Consider the following 22980-nt stretch of genomic DNA (forward strand, 5'->3'; position numbering starts at 1 on the left):
ACTTCAAAATCACACTTGTGCCCGGAAATGTTTTACCTACTGTTGCTATAAGTAATGCCTACAATTATTATAACTGGAAGAGATTAGAGAAAAAGTGTCTCTATTTTTTTTATTTTGGTTTCTCTGTGGATTTGACAACTTTTTGCATTTATTCATTTTTAATGTGTCTCCTCTAATGTCCAGTATTTAGCCAGTTTTCCCTGTTGCTTGTGTGAACTTTCACAAAAATTGGCCGGGGGCTCCGGGACAGGGGTAGTACCTGAAACTACTTTTAACTTTACTTTTTTGTTTGAATTTACTAGATTTCTAGTCGTCTGTTCCTTTAAATTGTTAAGCTGTGCTTTAAATATTAGCCTTCATTAAAAAATTGTCTTCTGCTCACCTCCTGAGGCATAAATGTAACTCCCTGGTATTGTTAATGGGAGTTGTGTACATGGATTGATGGAAGATATAAGGGCCCATCATGGAGTCCTATATGAGGAAATTCTCCCATTTATATCACAGGGAAATTTGCCTAAGTAATGATGGAATATTGTCCCCCGGGCCAGTATGCAACAAAAGAGCTACCCCACAGCCACTACCAAGGTAGCTGTGCAGTTGCTACATCTCACTTCTGTGGGCGTGGAGTTTTGACTATTGGCTTCAAGTTATTGCCTTGTACAAGAGTGAGGTTGGAAAATTTTGTCTAATAAGAACACCAGGTCAGTCGCCTATTCTTGCAAAAATTGTCAAGGCACGGGCAATTCAATATCCATGTGCAGCACACAGGATTTCCCTTTTAATGGGCTCATCTGTAAACTATAGGTAATGCCATGTTGCTTAGTTTGGAAGGATAGGGCTGCATTATTATCAGTTACTTGTTCAGCACCTTAAAGGTGCTAATAAAGACATTGTCAACAAATAATGTAATTTGGGTATGGAAATAAGGTTTGGATCAGACATTAATAATGGCGCAGTAGGAGGCAGTGGGGATATTTTATATATAATAAAACAAAACCTGGAAGAAAAAAAGCCACATGCCTCTCACTGCCCTGGTCACTTTGGGTTAGATCATGGCCTGGCTTGCATAGCCATGCAAGAGAGCAAAGGAAAGTAATGCAAGGTACCTGTTATTCCCTTGCACTAGCCACCTGGATCACAGATATGGGCGTAGAGAGGAGAGAAGCCCATTTCTCCTCCCGCACAGGTGGGTGTGAATGAATGGAGTGTTTTTTGTAAATACTTCAGAGCATGGACTGTGATTTACTCTGGTCCCAATAAAGGAAAGCATTTAAGCGCATGTTTAGATGTATCTCGTTTAAGGCAGAACTCACACAAGTACTTAAGCACCTAGCACATATTGGGCCCTACACAATCTGAAGTGAAAGTTATTTTTGGAGATTCAGAAAGCATTTACTTACCATATATACTTGAATATTTTTAATAAAAAAGTGACACATCAAAGAGCGGGGGTCGGCTTATAACGGGTCTACACCAAAATTTGATGATTGTAAACTCTATGGAATCATTGAATTGAATATCTAATACATTGTCGTTTTGTTTACCTGGAGCGTCTCACTGGGAACGGCGAACCGTGGCCACAGAGAGCTAAGGGGCTCCATGCCTGCAGATGCTCCAAGTAAACAAAACGTCCTGACCCGCCACTGGCTTACCCTGACGTCCGGGAGCCAAAGTTTGCCAATCCCTGAAATATAGGGTTGGCTTATGAAAGGGTCATTCAGTTTTTTGCTATTTTTACTTAACCATTTTGGGGGGTCGGCTTATAAACGAACAGGCTAATGAACGAGTATATATGGTAATTAATGGTGGATATTATGTGTCAAGACACTTACTTGTTTTGAAAAAATTTCTATCCTATACTGATAATTCTTCCGTTTTATTTTTTACTGTTAGACATCTTTAGATTTTCTTTGGTGACAGTGCACATCTAGTTAAGGACCTGATAATTCTTCCATTCAAGTACATGGAAAAAGTGCCTTTTTACTTTCCATGGGTGAGCAGGTTCAAGATCTAGGAAACCTAAATCACTGTCTTCATCATTTATTAAAGAAATTAAGTCCAGAAATATTGTATTTGTAATAAAATATTAATTCTTTATATGACCTTGGTGTACGACCTAATTAATTTTTTCTATGGATCAGTGAAAACCTGCAGCTTTATAACATTTTACCTCTTTCCTTATTGTTTATAATTTTCCCTCTGTCAAGATTTAAGAAATTAACTTGTTGCTTAAGTTAATTTACCCCAAAAAAGCTTATCAACGAAAAAAGTACCTGGAATGTATGCACAATTTCTTTTAGGAAATAGCACCTTTAAGGGCAAAATTCTGTTACTGTTTCTATGTGGCTGGTCACAGTACCAATATTTCTGTTCTTTCTCGTGGCGCTCTGTGCCTGTAAAGACATTAGGCTATTGTCCAGAGAAATTCCCAGAGCATAATTTTAGCATATGATAATCTTCTGGTTACACTCAATCCTGTGATTTAAGGAATCCAAGATACTGTTCCTGGCTCTGACACAGATTTGCAGTGTGATTTTGCACATGCCACTCCACCTGTCGCTTCAGTTTCCTTCCTCATCTGTAAAACGATAACAATATATGCCTACCTAAGCAAGGTGTTGTAAGGTTCGTTTCATTAATGTTTGTAAAGTGCTTTGATATCACTGCTCTACAGCCAAAATGCTTCTGAAATAAATGTAGTCAAACTTTACTAATTCTGGGTCACTGAGAACAAAAATGATGCTTAACATTGTTGATTGGCTCTAGTTTTCAAGATATGCTATTGGGTCAGTATATATGACCCTTGACTTGGGAATGGCGGAGGATAGTGAGTTATAAAGGGAAGGGATCTCAATTTAAACCAGAATGACTAAAATACGTCTTTGACTGGATCTATGAATAAATCTATGACTGGGTTTGGACAGTACTTGCTTTTTAGGCAAAACAATGAATGATGCAATCTGAAGCTGGTATTGCGTCATACATGATATGAATTGCATCATGTTATTCCTAGAAGTCATGGATGATGCAATCATAATGAAGCTTACATCACTCTGCTGAACAAATTGCCCTATATCAGCTCTAGAAATCATACACTGTCGTGCTCTCTTATTTGTCAGTGAGGACACATTTCTGTTTAGCCAAAGTGAGCAGAGATGCCTCGTACTTGTGTGAACAGTGCAGATAACTTCTGCTATGTTTGTGGTGAAGTGACTTTTGCATCACAAAAGCGCAGTATAACCACTATGGTTAAGAAAGCCTATCACCTTTATTTTGGCTGCAAAATTGGAGACGAGGACAAGAGGTGGGCCCCACACATATGCTGCAACACTTGTGCAACAAATCTTCACCAGTGGTTGAACAGGAAAAGGAAATCTATGCCTTTTGCAGTGCCAGTGATTTGGAGACAGCCAACAGATCATACCAGCAATTGTTACTTCTGCATGGTGCCTCCAGTTGGGAAAGGTGTGTCAAAGAAGAAAAAGTGGACTGTGCATTATCCAAACATTCCATCAGCTATACGCCCAGTACCCCACGGAGAAGGACTGCCGGTTCCTGATGCACCAGAATCATTCTCACTTGAGTCAGAAGAGGAAGAGGCTGAAACTTCTGGTCCTGAACCATCAATGACACAGGACCCACATTTTCTCCCATCCTCCTCCTCTGAACTACACCTCATAACACAAGGTGAACTGAATGACCTTATCAGGGATTTGGAACTACCCAAGCGTAAGGCAGAGCTGTTGGGCTCCAGACTACAGCAGTGGAATCTCCTGGCCGGTGATGTTAGGGTTTCCATGTTCCGTGACTGTCAAAAGGATCTTGTCCCATTCTTCTTCATGGAAGGTGATCTTGTAGCCTGCAACAACATCGATGGTGTGATGGCAGCCCTCAACATCGTTCACGATCCAGATGAATGGAGACTGTTGATTGATTCATTGAAGACTAGTCTTAAAGCTGTTTTACTGCATAATGGCAATGTTTTGCCATCAATTCCAGTTGGTCATGCAGTCCATATGAAGGAAACCTATGACAACATGAAACAACTTTTGAGGTGCATAAACTATGACCAACATCAGTGGCAGCTTTGTGGTGATTTGAAGGTTGTTGCTCTCTTGCTTGGTCTGCAGACTGGATACACAAAGTACTGCTGTTTTCTTTGCAAATGGGATAGTCGTGCAAGAGATTCCCACTACATCAAGAAAGATTGGCCACTCTGACAGTCATTGGAGCCTGGGAGGAAAAGTGTTCAGCATCCACCACTTGTTGAATCAAGGAAGATTTTGTTACCACCCTTACACATCAAGCTGGGTCTGATGAAGAACTTTGTCAAGGCCATTGACAAAACACAAACAGCTTTCAAGTACCTCCGTGGAAAATTTCCAAGGTTAAGTGAAGCTAAGATAAAGGAAGGTGTCTTTGTTGGTCCTCAGATTCATGAACTTCTTCGAGATGATGCATTTGACCATGCACTGCGTGGCAAGGAAAAGATGGCATGGAAAGCCTTCCAGTTAGTGGCAATAAATTTTCTCGGAAACAACAAGGCAGACAACTACAGGTTGTTGGTGGAAAACCTCCTCAAGGCATACAAAAGCCTTGGTTGCAACATGTCACTAAAGATACATTTTTTGCATTCTCATCTAGATTTTTTTCCACCGAACTGCGGAGCAGTGAGCGACGAGCACAGCGAGCGATTTCACCAGGACATTGCAACAATGGAGAAATGCTATCAGGGCAAATGGAGCCCATCAATGCTTGCAGACTATTGCTGGACAGTGACAAGAGATGCTCCATTTAATGAATACAAGAGACAAGCCAAGAAGCACCGAGTAGACACTGAATAGGACTAAACTATGTACATAATAGTCTTTTGCCTTTTGTTTCATAATAAATTTTATTTATATAACCCTTTTGCTGATTTTTAAAGTGTTACATAAACAGGACAGGTGCAATATTATCATGTAAAGCAACCATAAACACATGAAAAGACCTAGGTTTACAATTTATGATTAAAACTCTACTATCTACACAATATACATAGAGATAAAATGTAAAAACTTAAATATCTTAGAAACAGTAGCCAATCAGTTGTTTTAATTGTCATATTTGAAATCAGCACATCAAAATACATAATAAACAGAACATTTTATCTCTGAAGCAGACGACTTCTCAAAAATTGTAGACCAGTGTATTCTGAAACTGAGGGTGCTACATTAGTGCAAATTATTATTAGATTAATAAATGCTTATTGATCAAAATCTGCAGCATTTAAATATCCCATGGCAACAATTTGCTTGTTTTCTGAGGCTGGAAGAATACCTCACTATGATAAAAATGCAATGAACACCCTTTATATTAAAATGCCAGTTATAAATACAGTAGACTAAAAAGGGTTAATAAATGATTAATAGTTATTTTAATAAATGCTTATTCAATTGTTAGAGTACAGCAGATCAATAGTTTGCTTACCGCCATAGCCTATATCCATATATGCATCAGCTGATATGTGTGTATAACTATCTATATCACATACTGCTCATGTTTGTAATATATTTAAAACATTTTTATACATCCTTTATAAATGGATCCTTAATATGAAGTGTGACCAATGTAACAATGGGGATCAGAGTAGTTTTTGCTTTAACAGTGTAGTCACAGTTTAAAGGAAACTAGTGTGTGAATGTTTTGCAGGACCCAGTCACCAGCAATGTAGTCTGGGTGCAGAGAAGAAATCAATGGGCTCTCTTTGAGAACTCAGCATTTGGATACAGAGTGGTGGTACTGAAAAACTTGCCAGTTTTACCTGAAACACCTTGGTATCTTCAGTATTCTCTCCTACTCCTTTGTATTTACCATATAGAAAGTGCCTTCAGTACTTGCAGTAATGAAGATCGATGATGGCAATGTCACATTTTGCTACCTAAGATGAGTACCATCTGTTGCAGTCAGTGGTCTTACACTGCATGCCGCCCCATTTCAGTTTACATTAAAAATGAATCATTTCATTATAAAATAAAACCTAATGTATGTTAATTTTTGTCATTTAACAAGCAGGATTCCTATTCTGTATCTCAGCCCTCTTTAAAGACTACCTAGTAATTATTTTTTTTAAGTCCCCAAAAGTGTCTATAACAATTGGTGTCTAGGAACATCTAACATAATACAAAGAATATAATTAGACTCATCCCACACACATAACAAACAATCACACTCATCTGGAAGAAACCTGGAAAAATACATTGCTTTGCACCATTCCCTGAAGTTCAGTAGGATTCCAGGTCTTTCCGAGCCATGGTTGGGAGCGAATTCAGAAGTAAAAGGTCAGGCAGTGATATCCCCTTGTCTCCAGCACTTGTCAGTCAAATCTAGGTATTGCTAGTGAGAGCCGTCCAGCTTGTTACAACTTTATTGATGGTACATGTGGTCTCTCAGCTAGCAAGGACTCAAACCAGGACATCACCATTAGAACTCTTTTCCCTCTGGAAATCTGGAATGAAGCCATCTGATCTTTCTTGGGAAAATAAACAAAAACTCATTAAAAACCTTATATATAGTGTTATAGTGAAGTTATAGTTTGAGGCTTTTTAATGTAAGTTAATACTAAATGAAAGCCTGGAGGCTAAAATTGAAAGTCAGTTCTTGTGCCTACTGTGCAGGACTAGAAGTCTGGACACCTGAATTCTTTCTCTTTATGGATCTGCCATAGGGTTTCTTGGACTTTGGGCAAGTCACTTAGGCCAAAATGTTCAAATTGTCCATTAATTTTGAGTGCTTCAATTATTGGGTGCCCAGCTTCAGATAACTAGGGTCTGATTTTTGAGAATACTGAGCTCTCATTGGCTTCAGTTGGAATCTCAGTAGGTGCTCAGCACCTTTGAAAAACAAGTCCCTGGGTGTCTCAAGTTGGACATCTAAAAGTTGAGGCACCCCAACTTAATGGACACTTGTGAACATTTTGGTTTTAACTTCTTTTACAGACTCCCTTTCCATAATGTTATATAATGTGCACTACATTTTCTGGATTTTTGGACAGTGTTAAACACAGACAACTCGTTACGGTCCCAGTCTTTCAAAGACATAGCACACGCTTAAGGTTTTGGTTTGCTGAGCGCACCGTCTAAATGCGATATGCTGTATTAGAGGACAGGTGGTTGAGATAATATTTCTGTTGATAAGAGAGACAAGTTTCTCTCTAATATCCGGGGACTAACACAGCTACAACACTGCATGCAACATATGCTGCAGAGACATCTCCTCCCCAAGAATTGTTAAATTATCATGCACATTTCTGGTGCCTTCTCTTGAAAATAATACCATGAAGGATTGTGCTCCCTCCAAAAAAAAAAAAAAAAAAAAGGCAAAGAGGACAACCAAAAAAGTAATGGGTCTTTAGAATTTCTTAGGAAAGCTTAAGAGAACTGAATTTATTTTGCCTAAAAGAAACTGCTTTTAATGAGGGAATGATTATTGTGTATGAATATCTAAGTAAAATAACATAAGGGAGGGGAAAGAACTATTTACTTTGGACACTGTAACCATTTGCTTAATAAAATAGTTCTGCCAAACTCATCTAATCTTAACTTGAACTCCTCTACTAAGTATGGAAATAAATGAATTGGGCTGGACTAGATACTGTATCTCAGAGGTTTCTTCTGGACCTATCATCTACCATTCTAGGATTTTGTTTCTATAAATCTTATTTTAAAATGGTTCTCAAACTATCAGAGGAAACTATCTCCAGAATATTATTTTAGGGATCTAGTAATTTCTCAAGACTTTTTTTTAAATTCATTGAATTGAAATGGGCAAATATTATATATACTAAACTGTATGACTAGCACAACTGCTACTTCCAAATTACTGCTCATGGGGTGGTGTGTCTATAAAACACTTTCATATTTATATTCTTGTGGCATGTATGAAATCATTGTGGAAATAGCCACATCGTTATCTGCCCTTATAATAAACTACAGCTGTATTATGTTTTCATTTCACATGTAAAGCTAATACTTTCCAAAGGAAATCTTGAGAGCATTGTCTGGTTGTGCCATACATACAAGGCTCTTTCTGATACTCTCCGAGCATTTTCTGGTCATCTCTGAACCACCAGCAGATAAAAGTAGGGGGGCTTTATGGTTTTTGTTTTTTCTATGTAAACATCTGGGATAGCCAAATGGACAGCATTAGTGAAGATGTTCACTGGTGTATGGCTAGAGCGTGTGTCTTGTTTTATTTAAACTGAAGAGGGAAATTTATTGTTCATGGGAATGAGGGGCACACAAAGCTGGGCATGAGCCAACAGGTGCCACAGGTTCCTTCCAAACAAAGCTCTGTCCACAAACCTGCTTGTCCAGTCCTGAGCCACTTAATAAAGCTACTACATTAATCTGTGGCAGTTGTCCAAAGCATCATGTTACAATAGTGACACAGCAGTGTTGTGGGTGAGTACAGTAGAATACTATAGTTTTGATGGTACTATTATTTTTAATAGAGTTCTTTTGAGAAGTAGCTATTTGTCCAGTGAGATTACATGGTGTGTGCCAGGGTGGACAACTGTTCACTCGTGACTAGGATGTGACCGACTGACTACTGAATTCAGTTTTCACTTGTGACTTGATCAGAACTGTAATCTTGATCTGTGGTGACAAAAGGCTAGTACCTCACCCATTGCATGACAGAAGTGAATATTACCAGAGAAACCCAAACAAATCCCCACAATCTAATGTTAGCATTGCTAAAGTATGTGCTTTCTTTTACAAGAGAAACAGTTTTGTTATTTTCATTATTTTTTACTATTTCTGAATATCCTGTGGCTATCATAAGTGAAACATGTGATTCTAATAAAGAAGACTCTTTATGTAAGAGGCCTGAAAGCACAACTTATTAGACTACAGTTTTAAACAATTTTTGACTTAAAAATATTATTCTGGTATTTGTTAGTGACTAAAATGTAAAAACTCTAGTTGACATTATACCTTGTAAAGTGATTGTAGCCTTAACCACAAGAAGATCTTAAATTGAAGACACCAAGGGCAGAGGAGTTAAGACTGTACTATAGATCAAATGCTGCATCATGAATGATGAACTATATACAATCAGAACATCTAGTTTCTTATTTGCAAGTAGATTTTTTTTGTGAACCATTGGAAGATCATTACTGTTGCAAAATTACCTTTCTACAGTTCAGGCTTCGTGCCTTCTCCGAGTCCTCAGAGCAGGATAGTGTGCAGGTGTGACTAAGGGACCAATGGCAGCATGACTCCTGAAAAGTATGACTGCATTACATAGTGCAACATTTCATATCCAAAAATTTGGTTTTTCTGCCATTTCTCCAAGGCACTGAGTAGCACAGAGGGACTGCAGCAAAAATTGCCCGAATCCTGGGATTTTGGAATGATTGATCCAACCCCTTTTCCTCTGCATGAAGGATGCTAATTAGCCCAGATTGACGGGATTGTTTGGGGGAATGTGGATGCTTGTCTTTTGGGAACAGAAAGAGACCACTAAAATAATGTCATATAGGCCAGCCAACAGATGCTTGTGTCTTGTTAAAATGAACTCTCATTTCTGAACATGAAATGTTTGCAGGATGTTAGTATGAAGAGTAGGCTTCTTTGGTGTTTAAAAGACAATTAATATTGCTGTGCTATGGACATATCTATTAGCAAATCCTGTAATGTGCTGATCCAGATGGATGGATGGATGGTCTGTCTCTCCTTTAAAAAGTACCTTTATGGGAACTAATAATGCGCCCCCTCACCCCACCCACACACACAGATACTCTCTCTTACTTATTTTCAAGTTTCTAAACCTCTTTTTTTTTTTTTCAAAACAAACTGATTGATAAAGGGCTAGTAATGTGTGAAAACAGTTTCAAACAGTTTCACTGGATAGAAGTCAGTGTTTGGTACTGCAGGCATAGCATGCTGAAGAATCAGAGGGCAGTGCAGAATCCAAAAAGGATGGAGCTGGGCTGTTCTCAGTGGTAGCAGATGACAGAACAAGGAGCAGTGGTCTCAAGTTGCAGTGTGGAAGGTTTAGGTTGGATATTAGGAAAAACGATTTCACTAGGAGGGTGGTGAAGCACTGGAATGGACCGCATTTGTTCTCTGATTTTTTTTTTCATTCATTTTGTACAATTGTTTTCATAACATAGCCTGGAGCAGAACCCATATTTTTTAAAAAAGTGGACAGAAATATATGATGGACCAAAGTATGTGTCCGTCTTCAGCATAATATTAAAAGACATAGTGCTGAAACTGAAGGAAAGTCAAGTATCAAGTACTTTTCACTTGAAATATTGTTTGACACTAGACTATGACTCTGTAGTCTGATTCATACACATTCCTCTAATGCTGACTGCTCATGGCAACTAACAATCAAGTCTAGGTCATCAGTGCTCAGTTTGGGCTAGATCCACAAAGGGACTTAAGTGTTGCAGTGCTCAGTGTTGTGACAATTAACTTTTAGGTGCCCTGTTTTCCGGTGGAATCCTAAGCCCCAAGTTAGGTGCTCAGGCAGAGGCGATGCGTAGGTGGGGCAGGCGGGTCATGTGCCCCCCCAGATTTCTGCCTTCCATTTAATAACAGCTTCTATTCAGAGGTTTTCAAACTGTGAGACACGGAGGAACGTTTGGCGGGGAGGTGAGTGACAACTCCAGGTGGCTCGGGCCTCAATGTCGAGCCCTGCTCATCAGCTTATCCCAAGTCTGGCAACCTCCGAGAGCTGGGCTCTCTCCTTGTTCTTAGTGGCAAATGCTGTCACTTGCTATGCGAAGCCCCCCACCAGCTGCTCCAGCCTCTGCCTACCTTGCCTCGCAGGGAGAGGGGAAGCACCTGCTGGCAGGGGCTGGCAGCGCATGTGCGGAAAGGTCACCCAGAGGCACGTGGTAGGCTTTTGCAACGTCAGCGCTCTCCTAAATTCGGTCATAATTTCTCTGTTTGATGCAGCATGCGGTTGGCACTGGGGCGGGGTTTGGGATGCGGCATGTGAGCCACTGTGGGGCCAGCGGGGAGCGGAGACATCAGGGGGAGAAGAGGTGGGGGAGAGAGTGCGGGGCCTCGCTGGGTGCTAGAGAGTAAGGGGGAGGCTAGGGCAAATGGGTGAGAATGCGCCTGCCCCACCCATAGAGTCAACACATGGGGCAGTCACGTGCTCCCGCACTCCCACTATCACCAGTTACTTGTCACCTCTGTGCTCTGGCTCCCTATGCAATGGATGGGGAGAGTTAGGCACCTAAGAATGAGATTCACAGAAGCCAGCAAACTAAGGGGGGAGCTGCCTAAGCTTGTGAGGAGTGAAATGCAGAAGAGGGGGATTGTGGTCTGCTTAAAGCTATTTAGGCGCTTAACTCTGGGCTGGGGAGGGAAGCACCTCTCTTTGCTTGGGACTAACAGCAGTGAACCCTCTCCTGGACTTAGGGGCCTAAGTCAGGTCATCCCTTTATCATAAAAAAAGTAGACCCACACTCCTAATTATAGCCAATGGCTCAGGGTATTCACTTGAGGTATGGCAGACTTGTTTTCAAATCTTTGCTCTGCCTGATTGGGTGCAGAGACTTGAAGTTGGGCCTTCCATATCCTAGGTGAATACCTTGACCATCAGGTGACTGAGAGACCCTCATCCCATAATACCCAATTTCTCCTGTTGACACTGTTTCACTTTGTGTAAATACATATTCATTGGACCAGGGATTTGAACCTGACTCTTACATGTCCTGGGGGGGTGCCCTAACCAGTGGTCTGTAGAGTCTATCTCGCTCTGACCCAGTGAGTATTTAATTTATTTATGCAAAGTTTCAGCAGGAGAGATTGAGAGAGCCCCTCCCCAGTATACACAATGGCCTACTGATTAGGGCACTTTCCCTGTAGGTGGGAGTCCTCCTGGGTTCCAAACTAGGCAGTGTGGGGATTCAAACCTGGCTCTTGGACATCCTGGTTGGGTGCCTTAATCTTTGGGCTATTGGGTAATCAGGATGCACCTGCCAGCCACAAAAATTCTGGGCCTGCTCACCCTTGGCTGTCTTTTGTGCGGGTTAGGAGTGCTCAGAGAATATCTACTGGATCGGGCCCCACAGGCAAAATAGGCAGGGGAATGCCTAGTTTGGGAATCCAGCAGGGGCTTAGGCATGAGCTAGGATGTCGAGTGGCTGGGTGGTGTCAGGACTTTAGTTGGTTTTGTGCATGCCCACTGGTGGAAGTTTAGGTGCCTAGGGAATTTAGGCACCTTCAGGATTAGACAGCAGCTGAGCAGGGGTTGAGGATCTTAGACCTCTAACGTGGCAGTAAAGCACCTAAATCCCTTTTTGGATATACCCTCTTGTGTCTATCTGGGCATCTGAAAGAACTTAGTGGTAACCAGTTTTGTAGAATGTGGCAGTGCCATTGGTTAAATTTAGCTAAAGACTTTTTTTAGATCTAAGTTTAGTAGAGAAGGCCCTCTTGAGAATTCATCACCATTGAAAGAAGAAGTAAAAGTGGTTTATGTTGTGTGTGGAAACAAAGGTATTGTCTTGCAGATACCAAGATGAGGAGTGCTTTAAAAGTACCTTATTTAGAGCCAATGAGTATAGACAGAAAGAGATTGCTAGTCCTTGGGCTCTCTGCTGAGTGTGTCAGTAATTAGCATGGATTGAAGGAGTGGTTTGGGGGGACATGGATATTTATTTGCTGGGAACAGAAATAGTTTTTCTACTGTTACTTGAAGTTTCTCTTTGCTGATCTGCCAGTTTTCTACCTTCAACAGGAATGATGGGGGTGGATCAAATAATGGTCAGAAACCCTGCGAATTCCACAGCAAAACTCTGCCTAAAGTGTGGTGCAGCAGGTGCACTTCTGAATGCTGGGCTTGATTGTTGTGAGGAAAGATATAAATGCGCACATATCCATTCAAATTAATGCGATATGATTTATTTAACTCACCTGCTGTATCCTAAATAATGGGACATCACAACACAGGTATTTGCTGCAAATTCATCCAGAACAATTGCCTGACAGATACGGAAACTTCTGGAGGAGACACAGGGCTATGTTTTCAAAACAGTGTATAGAAGGTGTGACAGACCCAGACCAGTGGGGTACAGGAGTCTGGTAGAGGGCAAATATACTGGCCACTGGATGAGTAGTTTTCTGTTCCCTGAGTGACCAGAGCAGGGGCTGCACTAGAGTAATCAGAAACCTGCTAGAACCAGTTAAGGCAGGCAGGCTAATTAGGACACCTGGAGCCAATTAAGAAGATGCTGCTAGAATCAATTAAGGCAGGCTAATCAGGGCACCTGGGTTTTAAAAAGGAGCTCACTTCAGTTTGTGGGGTGAGTGTGAGGAGCTGGGAGCAAGAGGCGCAAGGAGCTGAGAGTGTGAGGGTGTGCTGCTGGAGGACTGAGGAGCACAAGCGTTATCAGACACCAGGAGGAAGGTCCTGTGGTGAGAATAAGGAAGGTGTTTGAAGGAGGCCATGGGGAAGTAGCTCAGGGAGTTGTAGCTGTCATGCAGCTGTTACAGGAGGCACTATAGAGAGCTACAGTCCACAGGGCCCTGGGCTGGAACCCGGAGTAGAGGGCGGGCCCGGGTTTCCCCCAAACCTCCCAATTGACCTGGACTGTGGGTTCTTCCAGAGGGAAAGGTCTCCGGGCTGTTCCCCAACCCACATGGTGAATCTCTGAGGCAAGAAAATCCACCAATAAGCGCAGGACCCACCAAGATAGAGGAGGAACTTTGTCACACTGGTGTCAGGGGTGGGATCTTGGTGTGCACAGCACGGCGGAAGAAGGAGGGTGATTTAAAAAAAAAAAAGAGAGAGGGTTTATTTATTTTTTTCATCACAATGGATGACGTAGTGCGGGCACTGATACAAGCCACAGTGGCCCAGCAGGAGGCTGCCCGTGTCCAGGCAGCCGCCCAACAGGAGGCAATGCGGCTGCAGCAAGAGACTAATCGCCTGCTGATGGACCAGACTGCCCAAGACCAAGCTATGTTGTGGGAACTGGTAAACCAGATAAAGACCCTTACAGAGCTGAACCGCGGCCATGATGGGACGCGGCTCATACAGGCCAGCCATTGGCTGCAGAAAATGACGCGGGAGAATGATGTAGAGGCATACCTTCTGGCCTTTGAGAGGACAGCCCTACGGGAGGTCTGGCCTCGAGATCAGTGGTCTGGTATTCTTGCCCCATTCTTGTGTGGGGAGGCCCAGAAGGCCTACCATGATCTGCCCGAAGAGGCTGCAGCAGACTACCCCCAGCTGAAAGCAGAGATCCTGGCCAGATCTGGGGTAACGACCGCAGTGCGGGCCCAGTGGTATCCTGGTTGGAGGTACCAGGAAGACAAAACCCCGTGGTCCCAATTGTATAACCTCATCCATCTCGCACGAAAGTGGTTGCAAACAGAGTCCCGGAGTCCGGAAGAGATACTAGAGGTTCTGGTCATCGACCGATACATGAGGGGATTACCGCCAGACCTTCGTGCCTGGGTAAGCCAGAACGAACCCGCCACCTATGACGAGGTTGTTGCCCTGATAGAGAGGCGAAGGACAGCGAGGGAGCTGACCCGACCAGTTAAGGAAGAGGCACCGCGGGTTAAGCTAGCAGCACCAAGCCCTAAAGTTTGGGTGACTGGGCCATCAGGAGGGCCCAGGTGGAAAAAGAGAGAGGCTGAAGGCCCATCAGAGGCCACAAAGAGTCGGAGCACTGAGGGAGAAGAGGATCGTGATGTTAGACTGCCCAAACCAAGAGACCGGGGAATGCCTAGGGCACCATACAGATGTTATGCCAGCAGGGAGTGGGGACACATAGCTGCACAGTGTCCCAATGCTGAGGAGTCTATGCAGTGTAACCTGTGGAACTGGGCAGATCCATGCTCCCTAATCCACCTTGTGGGGGTCTCACTAACCCCACATATGTATACCAGACCAGTGAAACTAAATGGAGTAGGGACCACGGCACTGGTTGATTCGGGGAGTGCTATCACGCTTATCTCAGGGAAGCTCGTGAAGCGTAGTCGGCTGCTACAGGCTAAACGTACGGGGATAACATGTGTCCATGGGACAGTTAGTTACTACCCCACCATCCCAGTAAAAATCAGCCACTTACCTTCCAACTGCCAGCCACAGCACACGGTCTGAGTTAAACAGGATGAAGTTTAACAAAGACAAATGCAAAGTGCTCCACTTAGGAAGGAAAAATCAATTTCACACATACAGAATGGGAAAAGACTGTCTAGGAAGGAGTACGGCAGAAAGGGATCTAGGGGTTATAGTGGACCACAAGCTAAATATGAGTCAACAGTGTGATGCTGTTGCAAAAAAAGCAAACATGATTCTGGGATGCATTAACAGGTGTGTTGTGAGCAAGACACGAGAAGTCATTCTTCCGCTCTACTCTGCTCTGGTTAGGCCTCAGCTGGAGTATTGTGTCCAGTTCTGGGCGCCGCATTTTAAAAAAGATGTGGAGAAATTGGAAAGGGTCCAAAGAAGAGCAACAAGAATGATTAAAGGTCTTGAGAACATGACCTATGAAGGAAGGCTGAAAGAACTGGGTTTGTTTAGTTTGGAAAAGAGAAGACTGAGAGGGGACATGATAGCAGTTTTCAGGTATCTAAAAGGGTGTCATAAGGAGGAGGGAGAGAACTTGTTCACCTTAGCCTCTAAGGATAGAACCAGAAACAATGGGTTTAAACTGCAGCAAGGGAGGTCTAGGTTGGACATTAGGAAAAAGTTCCTAACTGTCAGGGTGGTAAACACTGGAACAAATTGCCTAGGGAGGTTGTGGAATCTCCGTCTCTGGAGATATTTAAGAGTAGGTTAGATAAATGTCTATCAGGGATGGTCTAGACAGTATTTGGTCCTGCCATGCGGGCAGGGGACTGGACTCGATGACCTCTCGAGGTCCCTTCCAGTCCTATAATCTATGAATCTATGAAATCGAGATCCCAGGGAACGCTACTGAGGTAGCAGCAAGTGTAGTCCCTAAACTCCCATTCCCGGTGCTCATAGGGAGGGACATCCCAGAGTTTGGAAACTTACTCCCAGTAGGGGGATTGGAGAAAGATGGGGACCCTAAAATTGATGAGGCATCCCAGCAGACTGTCAACCCCCAATCTTCTCTGAAATATCCCCAGATTTGTTCTCCACTCCCAGACAGGGTAGAAAGACAAAAAGGGAAAGAAGGGCAGCTAAGGCCTTGGGAATCCGAATACTGACCCAAAGCCAGAGGGTCGCTCTTGTAGGTAGGCAGACCCGCGCAGCTGAAAAGGAGGCCACGCAGGAGGGAGAAGCACCTGAGTCTGACCCCTACCCTAATGCTTCTGAACCAGTAGAGGCAACAGAGACTGGGCCCCTAGATCTTGGGCAGATTAGCCCAGGGAGAGGAAATTTTGGATGGGACCAGAAGACCCAAGGTATGACAACATTAGGAAGGAGGTGACTGAAATAGATGGGGTCCCCATGGAAGGAAAAACCCAAGGACCAGGACCCTACTTCATAATGAAGAAGGATCTCTTATACCGGGTTGCACCAGTACAGGGGCAGAAGGTACAGCAGATCCTAGTACCTCAAAAACACCAGAATGCTGTATTAAGTCTTGCTCATAGTCATCTTTTTGGGGGGCATTTGGGGGTAGAGAAGACCCTGGCACGAGTCCTACGACGGTTCTTCTGGCCCAGAGTACATGAAGAAGTGTGGAGGTACTGTGCCTCCTGCCCGGAGTGTCAGCTGCACAGTCCCCATCCCCACTTGAGGGCACCTTTAGTACCCCTTCCCATCATAGAGGTCCCCTTCAAGCGAATAGCCATGGACCTAGTGGGACCCCTGGAGAAGACGGCTCGGGGCCACAAATATATACTTGTTGTTTTGGACTATGCTACTCGCTACCCAGAAGCCGTCCCCCTGCGGAACACGGCCTCTAAAACTATAGCCAAAGAGCTGGTGGGGATCTTTGCCCGAATGGGGCTACCGAAGGAGATATTAACCGACCAAGGAACCCCATTTATGTCGAAGCTAATGAAGGACCTCTGTACGCTGCTCCATATACGTACCCTGAGAACTTCAAAAAGAAGAACAGGAGTACTTGTGGCACCTTAGAGACTAACAAATTTATTAGAGCATAAGCTTTCGTGGACTACAGCCCACTTCTTCGGATGCATATAGTGGGCTGTAGTCCACGAAAGCTTATGCTCTAATAAATTTGTTAGTCTCTAAGGTGCCACAAGTACTCCTGTTTTTCTTTTTGCGGATACAGACTAACACGGCTGCTACTCTGAGAACTTCAGTCTACCATCTGCAGACTGATGGGTTGGTAGAAAGGTTTAACCGAACCCTCAAGGCTATGATAAGGAAAGTGGTAAGTCGGGATGGGAAGAATTGGGACACCCTACTACCCTACCTTATGTTCACTATCCGGGAAGTACCACAGGCCTCAACTGGGTTTTCCCCCTTCGAGTTATTATACGGGCGTCACCCCCGTGGCATACTAGATATCGCCAAAGAGATCTGGGAAGAGGAACCCAATGAGGGGAGAAATATAATAAAGCATGTAATGCAGATGCGAGACCGGATAGCCCGGGTTACCCCTATTGTACGGGAACATTTGGAGAAGGCACAGGAGGCCCAGCGAGCCCATTACAGTCGCCAGGCGAAAGTGCGATATTCCAACCAGGGGATCGGGTTATGGTGTTGGTATCCACGGCAGAAAACAAGCTTCTGGCCCAATGTCAGGGGCCCTATGAGGTGGTTGAACCTGTGGGGGAAGTAACCTACAAGGTGCGGCAGCCAGGACGCAGAAAACAAGAACAGATTTATCATGTTAACCTTCTGAAACCGTGGCATGCACAAGAGGCATGCACAATGGTCCAAAAAGACCTAACCCAGGAAAACAAGCGTTCCAAACAGGTGAGAGTGTTTCCCGATTTAACACCAGACCAGGAGAATGAGGTGTCTGAGATGATCTTCCGGAACCAAGATGTGTTCTCGACAAAACCGGGTCGAACGACCGAGACATATCACCACATCGTCACGAACCCTGGGGCCAGAGTAACAATGAGGCCCTATCGGGTGCCAGCGGCAAAAAGGGAGGAAATAAAAGCAGAAATAAAAAAAATGCTTGAGTGGGGGATCATCGAAGAATCCCACAGTCAGTGGTCCAGCCCAATCGTGCTGGTGCCCAAACCTGATGGCACCACAAGATTTTGCAACGACTTCCGGCGACTAAACAAAGTATCCCAGTTCGACGCGTACCCTATACCTCGCATAGATGAGCTAGTGGACCATCTGGGTAATGCCCGGTACTTGACTACCCTAGACTTGACAAAGGGGTACTGGCAGATTCCCCTTGCAGAAGACGCAAAGGAAAAGACTGCATTCTCTACACCAGAGGGTCTTTTTCAATATACTGTCCTCCCTTTTGGACTACATGGGGCCCCAGCTACCTTCCAGCGCCTCATGGACAAGCTGTTACGCCCGCATAACAGTTATGCTGCTACCTACTTGGACGATGTGTTCATTAATACCCCAGACTGGAAAACCCACCTGGAGAAGGTGGAGGCAGTCCTCGATACCTTCAGGCGAGCTGGCCTTACAGCAAACCCTGCCAAGTGCGCTGTAGGGTTTACAGAGGCCAAATATCTTGGCTACATTGTGGGAAAAGGTCTGGTAAAACCCCAAGTGAACAAGTTAGAGGCCATCCAAAATTGGCCCCGACCAAGTCCCAAGAAACAAGTCCGGGCGTTCCTAGGTGTGGTGGGGTATTACCGACGATTTATCCCCCACTTTGCCACAAGGGCAAGCCCCCTGACAGACTTAGTGAAAGTCCGTGGACCTGATCTGGTGAGATGGTCTGACGTAGCAGAGGAAGCATTCACAGACCTATGGACTGCCCTCTGCAGTAACCCTGTACTGATAGCCCCTGATTTCACCAAGGAGTTTATCCTGCAGACAGATGTAGGGTTGGGGGCCGTTCTATCGCAGACGGTCGGGGAGGAGGAACACGCAATTCTATACCTCAGTCGGAAACTCCTTCCAAGGGAACAAAAATATGCAGTGGTGGAGAGAGAATGCCTTGCTGTAAAATGGGCCATGGAAACATTGCGCTACTACCTGCTCGGGCACAGATTTGTCCTCGTGACCGACCACGCCCCTCTTCAATGGATGCAGCGGAACAAGGTGAACACCACAAGGGTGACCAGATGGTTCTTATCCCTCCAACCTTTCCAGTTCCATGTGCAACACAGAGCAGGGAGCTGTCATGGCAATGCCGATGGCTTGTCATGTCTGCACTCCCTGGCGTCCCAAGCTGTCCAACCCCTTGGTGTTGAGCAGGGGGAGGGATATGTGACAGACCCAGACCAGTGGGGTACAGGAGTCTGGTAGAGGGCAAATATACTGGTCACTGGATGTGTAGTTTTCTGTTCCCTGAGTGACCAGAGCAGGGGCTGCACTAGAGTAATCAGGAACCTGCTAGAACCAGTTAAAGCAGGCAGGCTAATTAGGACACCTGGAGCCAATTAAGAAGAAGCTGCTAGAATCAATTAAGGCAGGCTAATCAGGGCACCTGGGCTTTAAAAAGGAGCTCACTTCAGTTTGTGGTGCGAGTGTGAGGAGCTGGGAGCAAGAGGCGCAAGGAGCTGAGTGAGAGGGTGTGCTGCTGGAGGACTGAGGAGCAAAAGCGTTATCAGACACCAGGAGGAAGGTCCTGTGGTGAGAATAAGGAAGGTGTTTGGAGGAGGCCATGGGGAAGTAGCCCAGGGAGTTGTAGCTGTCATGCAGCTGTTACAGGAGGCACTATAGACAGCTGCAGTCCACAGGGCCCTGGGCTGGAACCCGGAGTAGAGGGAGGGCCTGGGTTCCCCCCAAACCTCCCAATTGACCTGGACTGTGGCTTCCCCCAGAGGGGAAGGTCTCTGGGCTGTTCCCCAACCCACATCGTGAATCTCTGAGGCAAGAAAATCCGCCAATAAGCGCAGGACCCATCAAGATAGAGGAGGAACTTTGTCACAAAGGATTATTTATTTGTTCCTGGGAATTGTGCATAAACCTCCAATCCAACTCTGAAAAACACCCCATGGGGTCCTGGAGGGTCTTTCTAAGCGTTTTGAGTCTGAAGCAATAATTTAAACTTTCATCTTCCCCATCCGCGAAAGCTTCCACTTGCTTGCAATTGTACAAACACCAGTTAATGAGACTACCTCCCTTTCCTCAAATATATAGACAACTAATAAGAATAATATTATTGTTAGAGGAGAGCTAGAACCACAAAGTTTAGGTCCTAATCGGAACTTCCACAAAGTTTTCCAGGTGTTTGGATATGGAGTTTTTGTCCTACCTTTTTCAGAGTAAAAGACCAGCTGAGACAATTTTGTTCTGCATTTAAGCTCTCCCCAAGTTTGGGGTATTCAGCAGCGCTCTCTGTTCTTACTGAAGGCAGTGGGAGTTGAGATCTCTGAGGACTTTGGAGAATTGCAATGTTTATTGTTTAAGTAGTTGCAGTGTGCTTGGAGCTATACAAAATTCAGAAGATTTCATCCCAGCCCAATGGAGTTTACAGTGAAAGGGTTAGACTATAAGAGGTGCTTAGAACCTCAGCTCCCACTGACGTCAGTAAGAGGCATATCCCATTAACATTAGGCCCTAAATGAGAAAAATAAACATAACTCTGCTTTGCCTATGGTAGAGCCTGTACCAAGTTTTGTGGAAGCGAGTTTCATTGCACAGCTAGATACACGGGGCTTTTTTAAGACTTCGATTTTGATTTTTCCCTTGCATGTCTGGTTCTCCGAATGTGTGTCTGGGATGATTTTATGCTTATCATTTTCCCCCCTGTGCTTTTTCTTTTCAGCACCCAAAGACAATGAAGAACGTGTATTCAGAGAGCGGATGCGTCCCAGAAAGCGGCAGGGTGCTGTGCGACGCAGAGTTCATCAAGTCAATGGACACAAGTTTATGGCCACCTACCTTAGGCAACCAACATATTGTTCGCACTGCCGAGACTTTATATGGTATAACCAACCTTTGGCTTTTTTGTTGTTGTTGTTGTTGCAAATGTCATGCTGTTTTGGATTGAACTGTTGAGGTTCCATTGTGTCTTGCAGCAGTCCAAAAGGAGTAGAGCGTGTCCACAGGTCAGGGGAACTCCACCTGTATGACCCCTCCATGGTCCAGAAAGGGCACCCACTCTAAGCTCCCAGGTCCTTAGCTGTCACCTCTCTCTCAGATGGAGACCTTCGTCTCTCTTCCTCCTGACCAGGGTTTTTCCAGGCTGCACAGTTCCCTGCCTATACCGTGTTATTCTGAGCAAGACAGACTGCTTAACTAGGCCAGCATTTGCACTTCACATACTTTGTGAAAAATATAAATGGTGCAATTGCCCACAGTTCTAAGTTACAACACAGCTCTGTCTAAGCAAACACATCTATTCTTAAGGTGAAAGCGTTACAGAGAAAATGTATTAAAAACAATAAAAATCTACACACATGCTAAAAAACTTACCAGAGGTCACCCCAACTCCAGCCTCAGGCTTGGCAGGTGTCAGTCCTTCCAACCCTTCCCTTGGACTGAAGGTTCTCTCCATTTGCTGGATCAGAAAGAAGGCCCTGAGTCAGTTTAAACTGAGGCTGTTTATCCCAAAGTCCTTTCTTTGTCTGTTGGTCTCTGGAGAATCCAGTTTGTACTAGTATGTGTGAGCCTGTCCAGGTGGTGGTAACTCCCCGGAAGTGTTACAAGCTGAGTGAATTTGCCTAATAGCTCCCTCCCCTTTCCCCCTCTCCCTGCACTGTTCTTAGGTCCTGGAGGGCTGTGGTCACCGTCCCCCATGGGCTCGCAATGACACATAAACTTAACACAGTGAGATCGCCCAAAGATATTGCAGGAAATTGCCACAGAGCGGTACAGCAGTTTAATTCTTTTCCTCTTTAATGTTCATTCATCATCAGTTTTTGCATACAATAACGGAAACCTGTCAAAACCTTCCATTATGACTGATAAAATTTGGGATTTTCTCTAAATTACAGAGCTCAGTCCTGTCTGGCCTAATATCTAAAATGGATCTGATTCCTGTAACTCACTACTGTACCGGCTAGCCTAAAAACTCATATTTCACAACTGTAAGTGTCACTGCAGAGCTAGACTTCACAAGAGCAAAGAGAGCATAGAGCTGTGGTATGACTTGTTTAAAAAGTTAAACAAATACATTTTTCAGTTAATAATCACCATTTAATGCAGTGTGAGCTAGATTCTGATCTTAGTTACATGGGCAGAAATTCAGAGTAACTTCAGTAAAGTGAGTGGAATCATTGTGAAACTGAATTTGGCCATGTGCCTTCCTAACCCCTCCCTCTTTTGGTGGCTATCCTGAATGCCTTCTGTATGAGGAGGAAGTACTCATGGCCAATTTTTTTCCCTGAAGCTTTCAAAAGCTTGAGTTTTGATGAAGAAAACCCCTAGAAAATACAGATATTTTGGATGTGAGCCCAGGGTGTTTCAGGAATTAAAATGTCAGCAGGCATGCAGAAACCATCCAGAATGAGGATTCTAGAAAAGGGGATTGTCACTTCCTCCAAGAGGAAAATCCTACCTCCATTTAAGTCATTGATTTCAGTGTAACCAGAATTTCACCCAAGATATCCTATCAGACCATCAAATATCTTTACTCTGCTTCTTCATTTCTGAGCTACTTCCTTCCAGCAGTGAATATAACAAACAACCTTTGAGAGAAAAACCTAGTCACTTTCACAAACTTTATCTGAGCATATTGTTAGTATCCTTTAGTAGATCAGCAAGGATTTTTCCAACTCCATTGGACTGAAGAAGGCCAAAATTTTCAAACCTGGGTCCAATTTTGTTTTAAAATGAGTGCCCAAAGTTAGGCTCCTAAATACATATTTAGACATCTAGATCAAAGAGGTTTGATTTTTCAAAGATGCAGCGCAATGCAGCTCTCAGTGACTTCAATGAAAATCAGGCCACTTCTATGTAGGTGCCTGAAAGTAGACTTATGAG

General features: G+C 44.0%; 1 protein-coding gene across 6 annotated transcripts in view; it reads left to right on the forward strand.

Moving 5' to 3' along the window:
• The window catches only part of PRKCE (protein kinase C epsilon), a 498954-nt gene that overhangs the window by 308099 nt on the left and 167875 nt on the right, over positions 1-22980 (forward strand). For all 6 annotated transcript variants that reach the window (XM_005296118.5, XM_042855165.2, XM_005296119.5 and 3 more), the window contains one exon: positions 20822-20981. In XM_005296118.5, the coding sequence (XP_005296175.1) occupies positions 20822-20981 (160 nt within the window). The remainder of the gene's footprint in view (positions 1-20821; positions 20982-22980) is intronic.

The sequence above is a fragment of the Chrysemys picta genome, chromosome 3, assembly GCF_011386835.1.
Source record: "Chrysemys picta bellii isolate R12L10 chromosome 3, ASM1138683v2, whole genome shotgun sequence".
In the NCBI taxonomy this organism is placed as follows: Eukaryota; Metazoa; Chordata; order Testudines; family Emydidae; genus Chrysemys; species Chrysemys picta.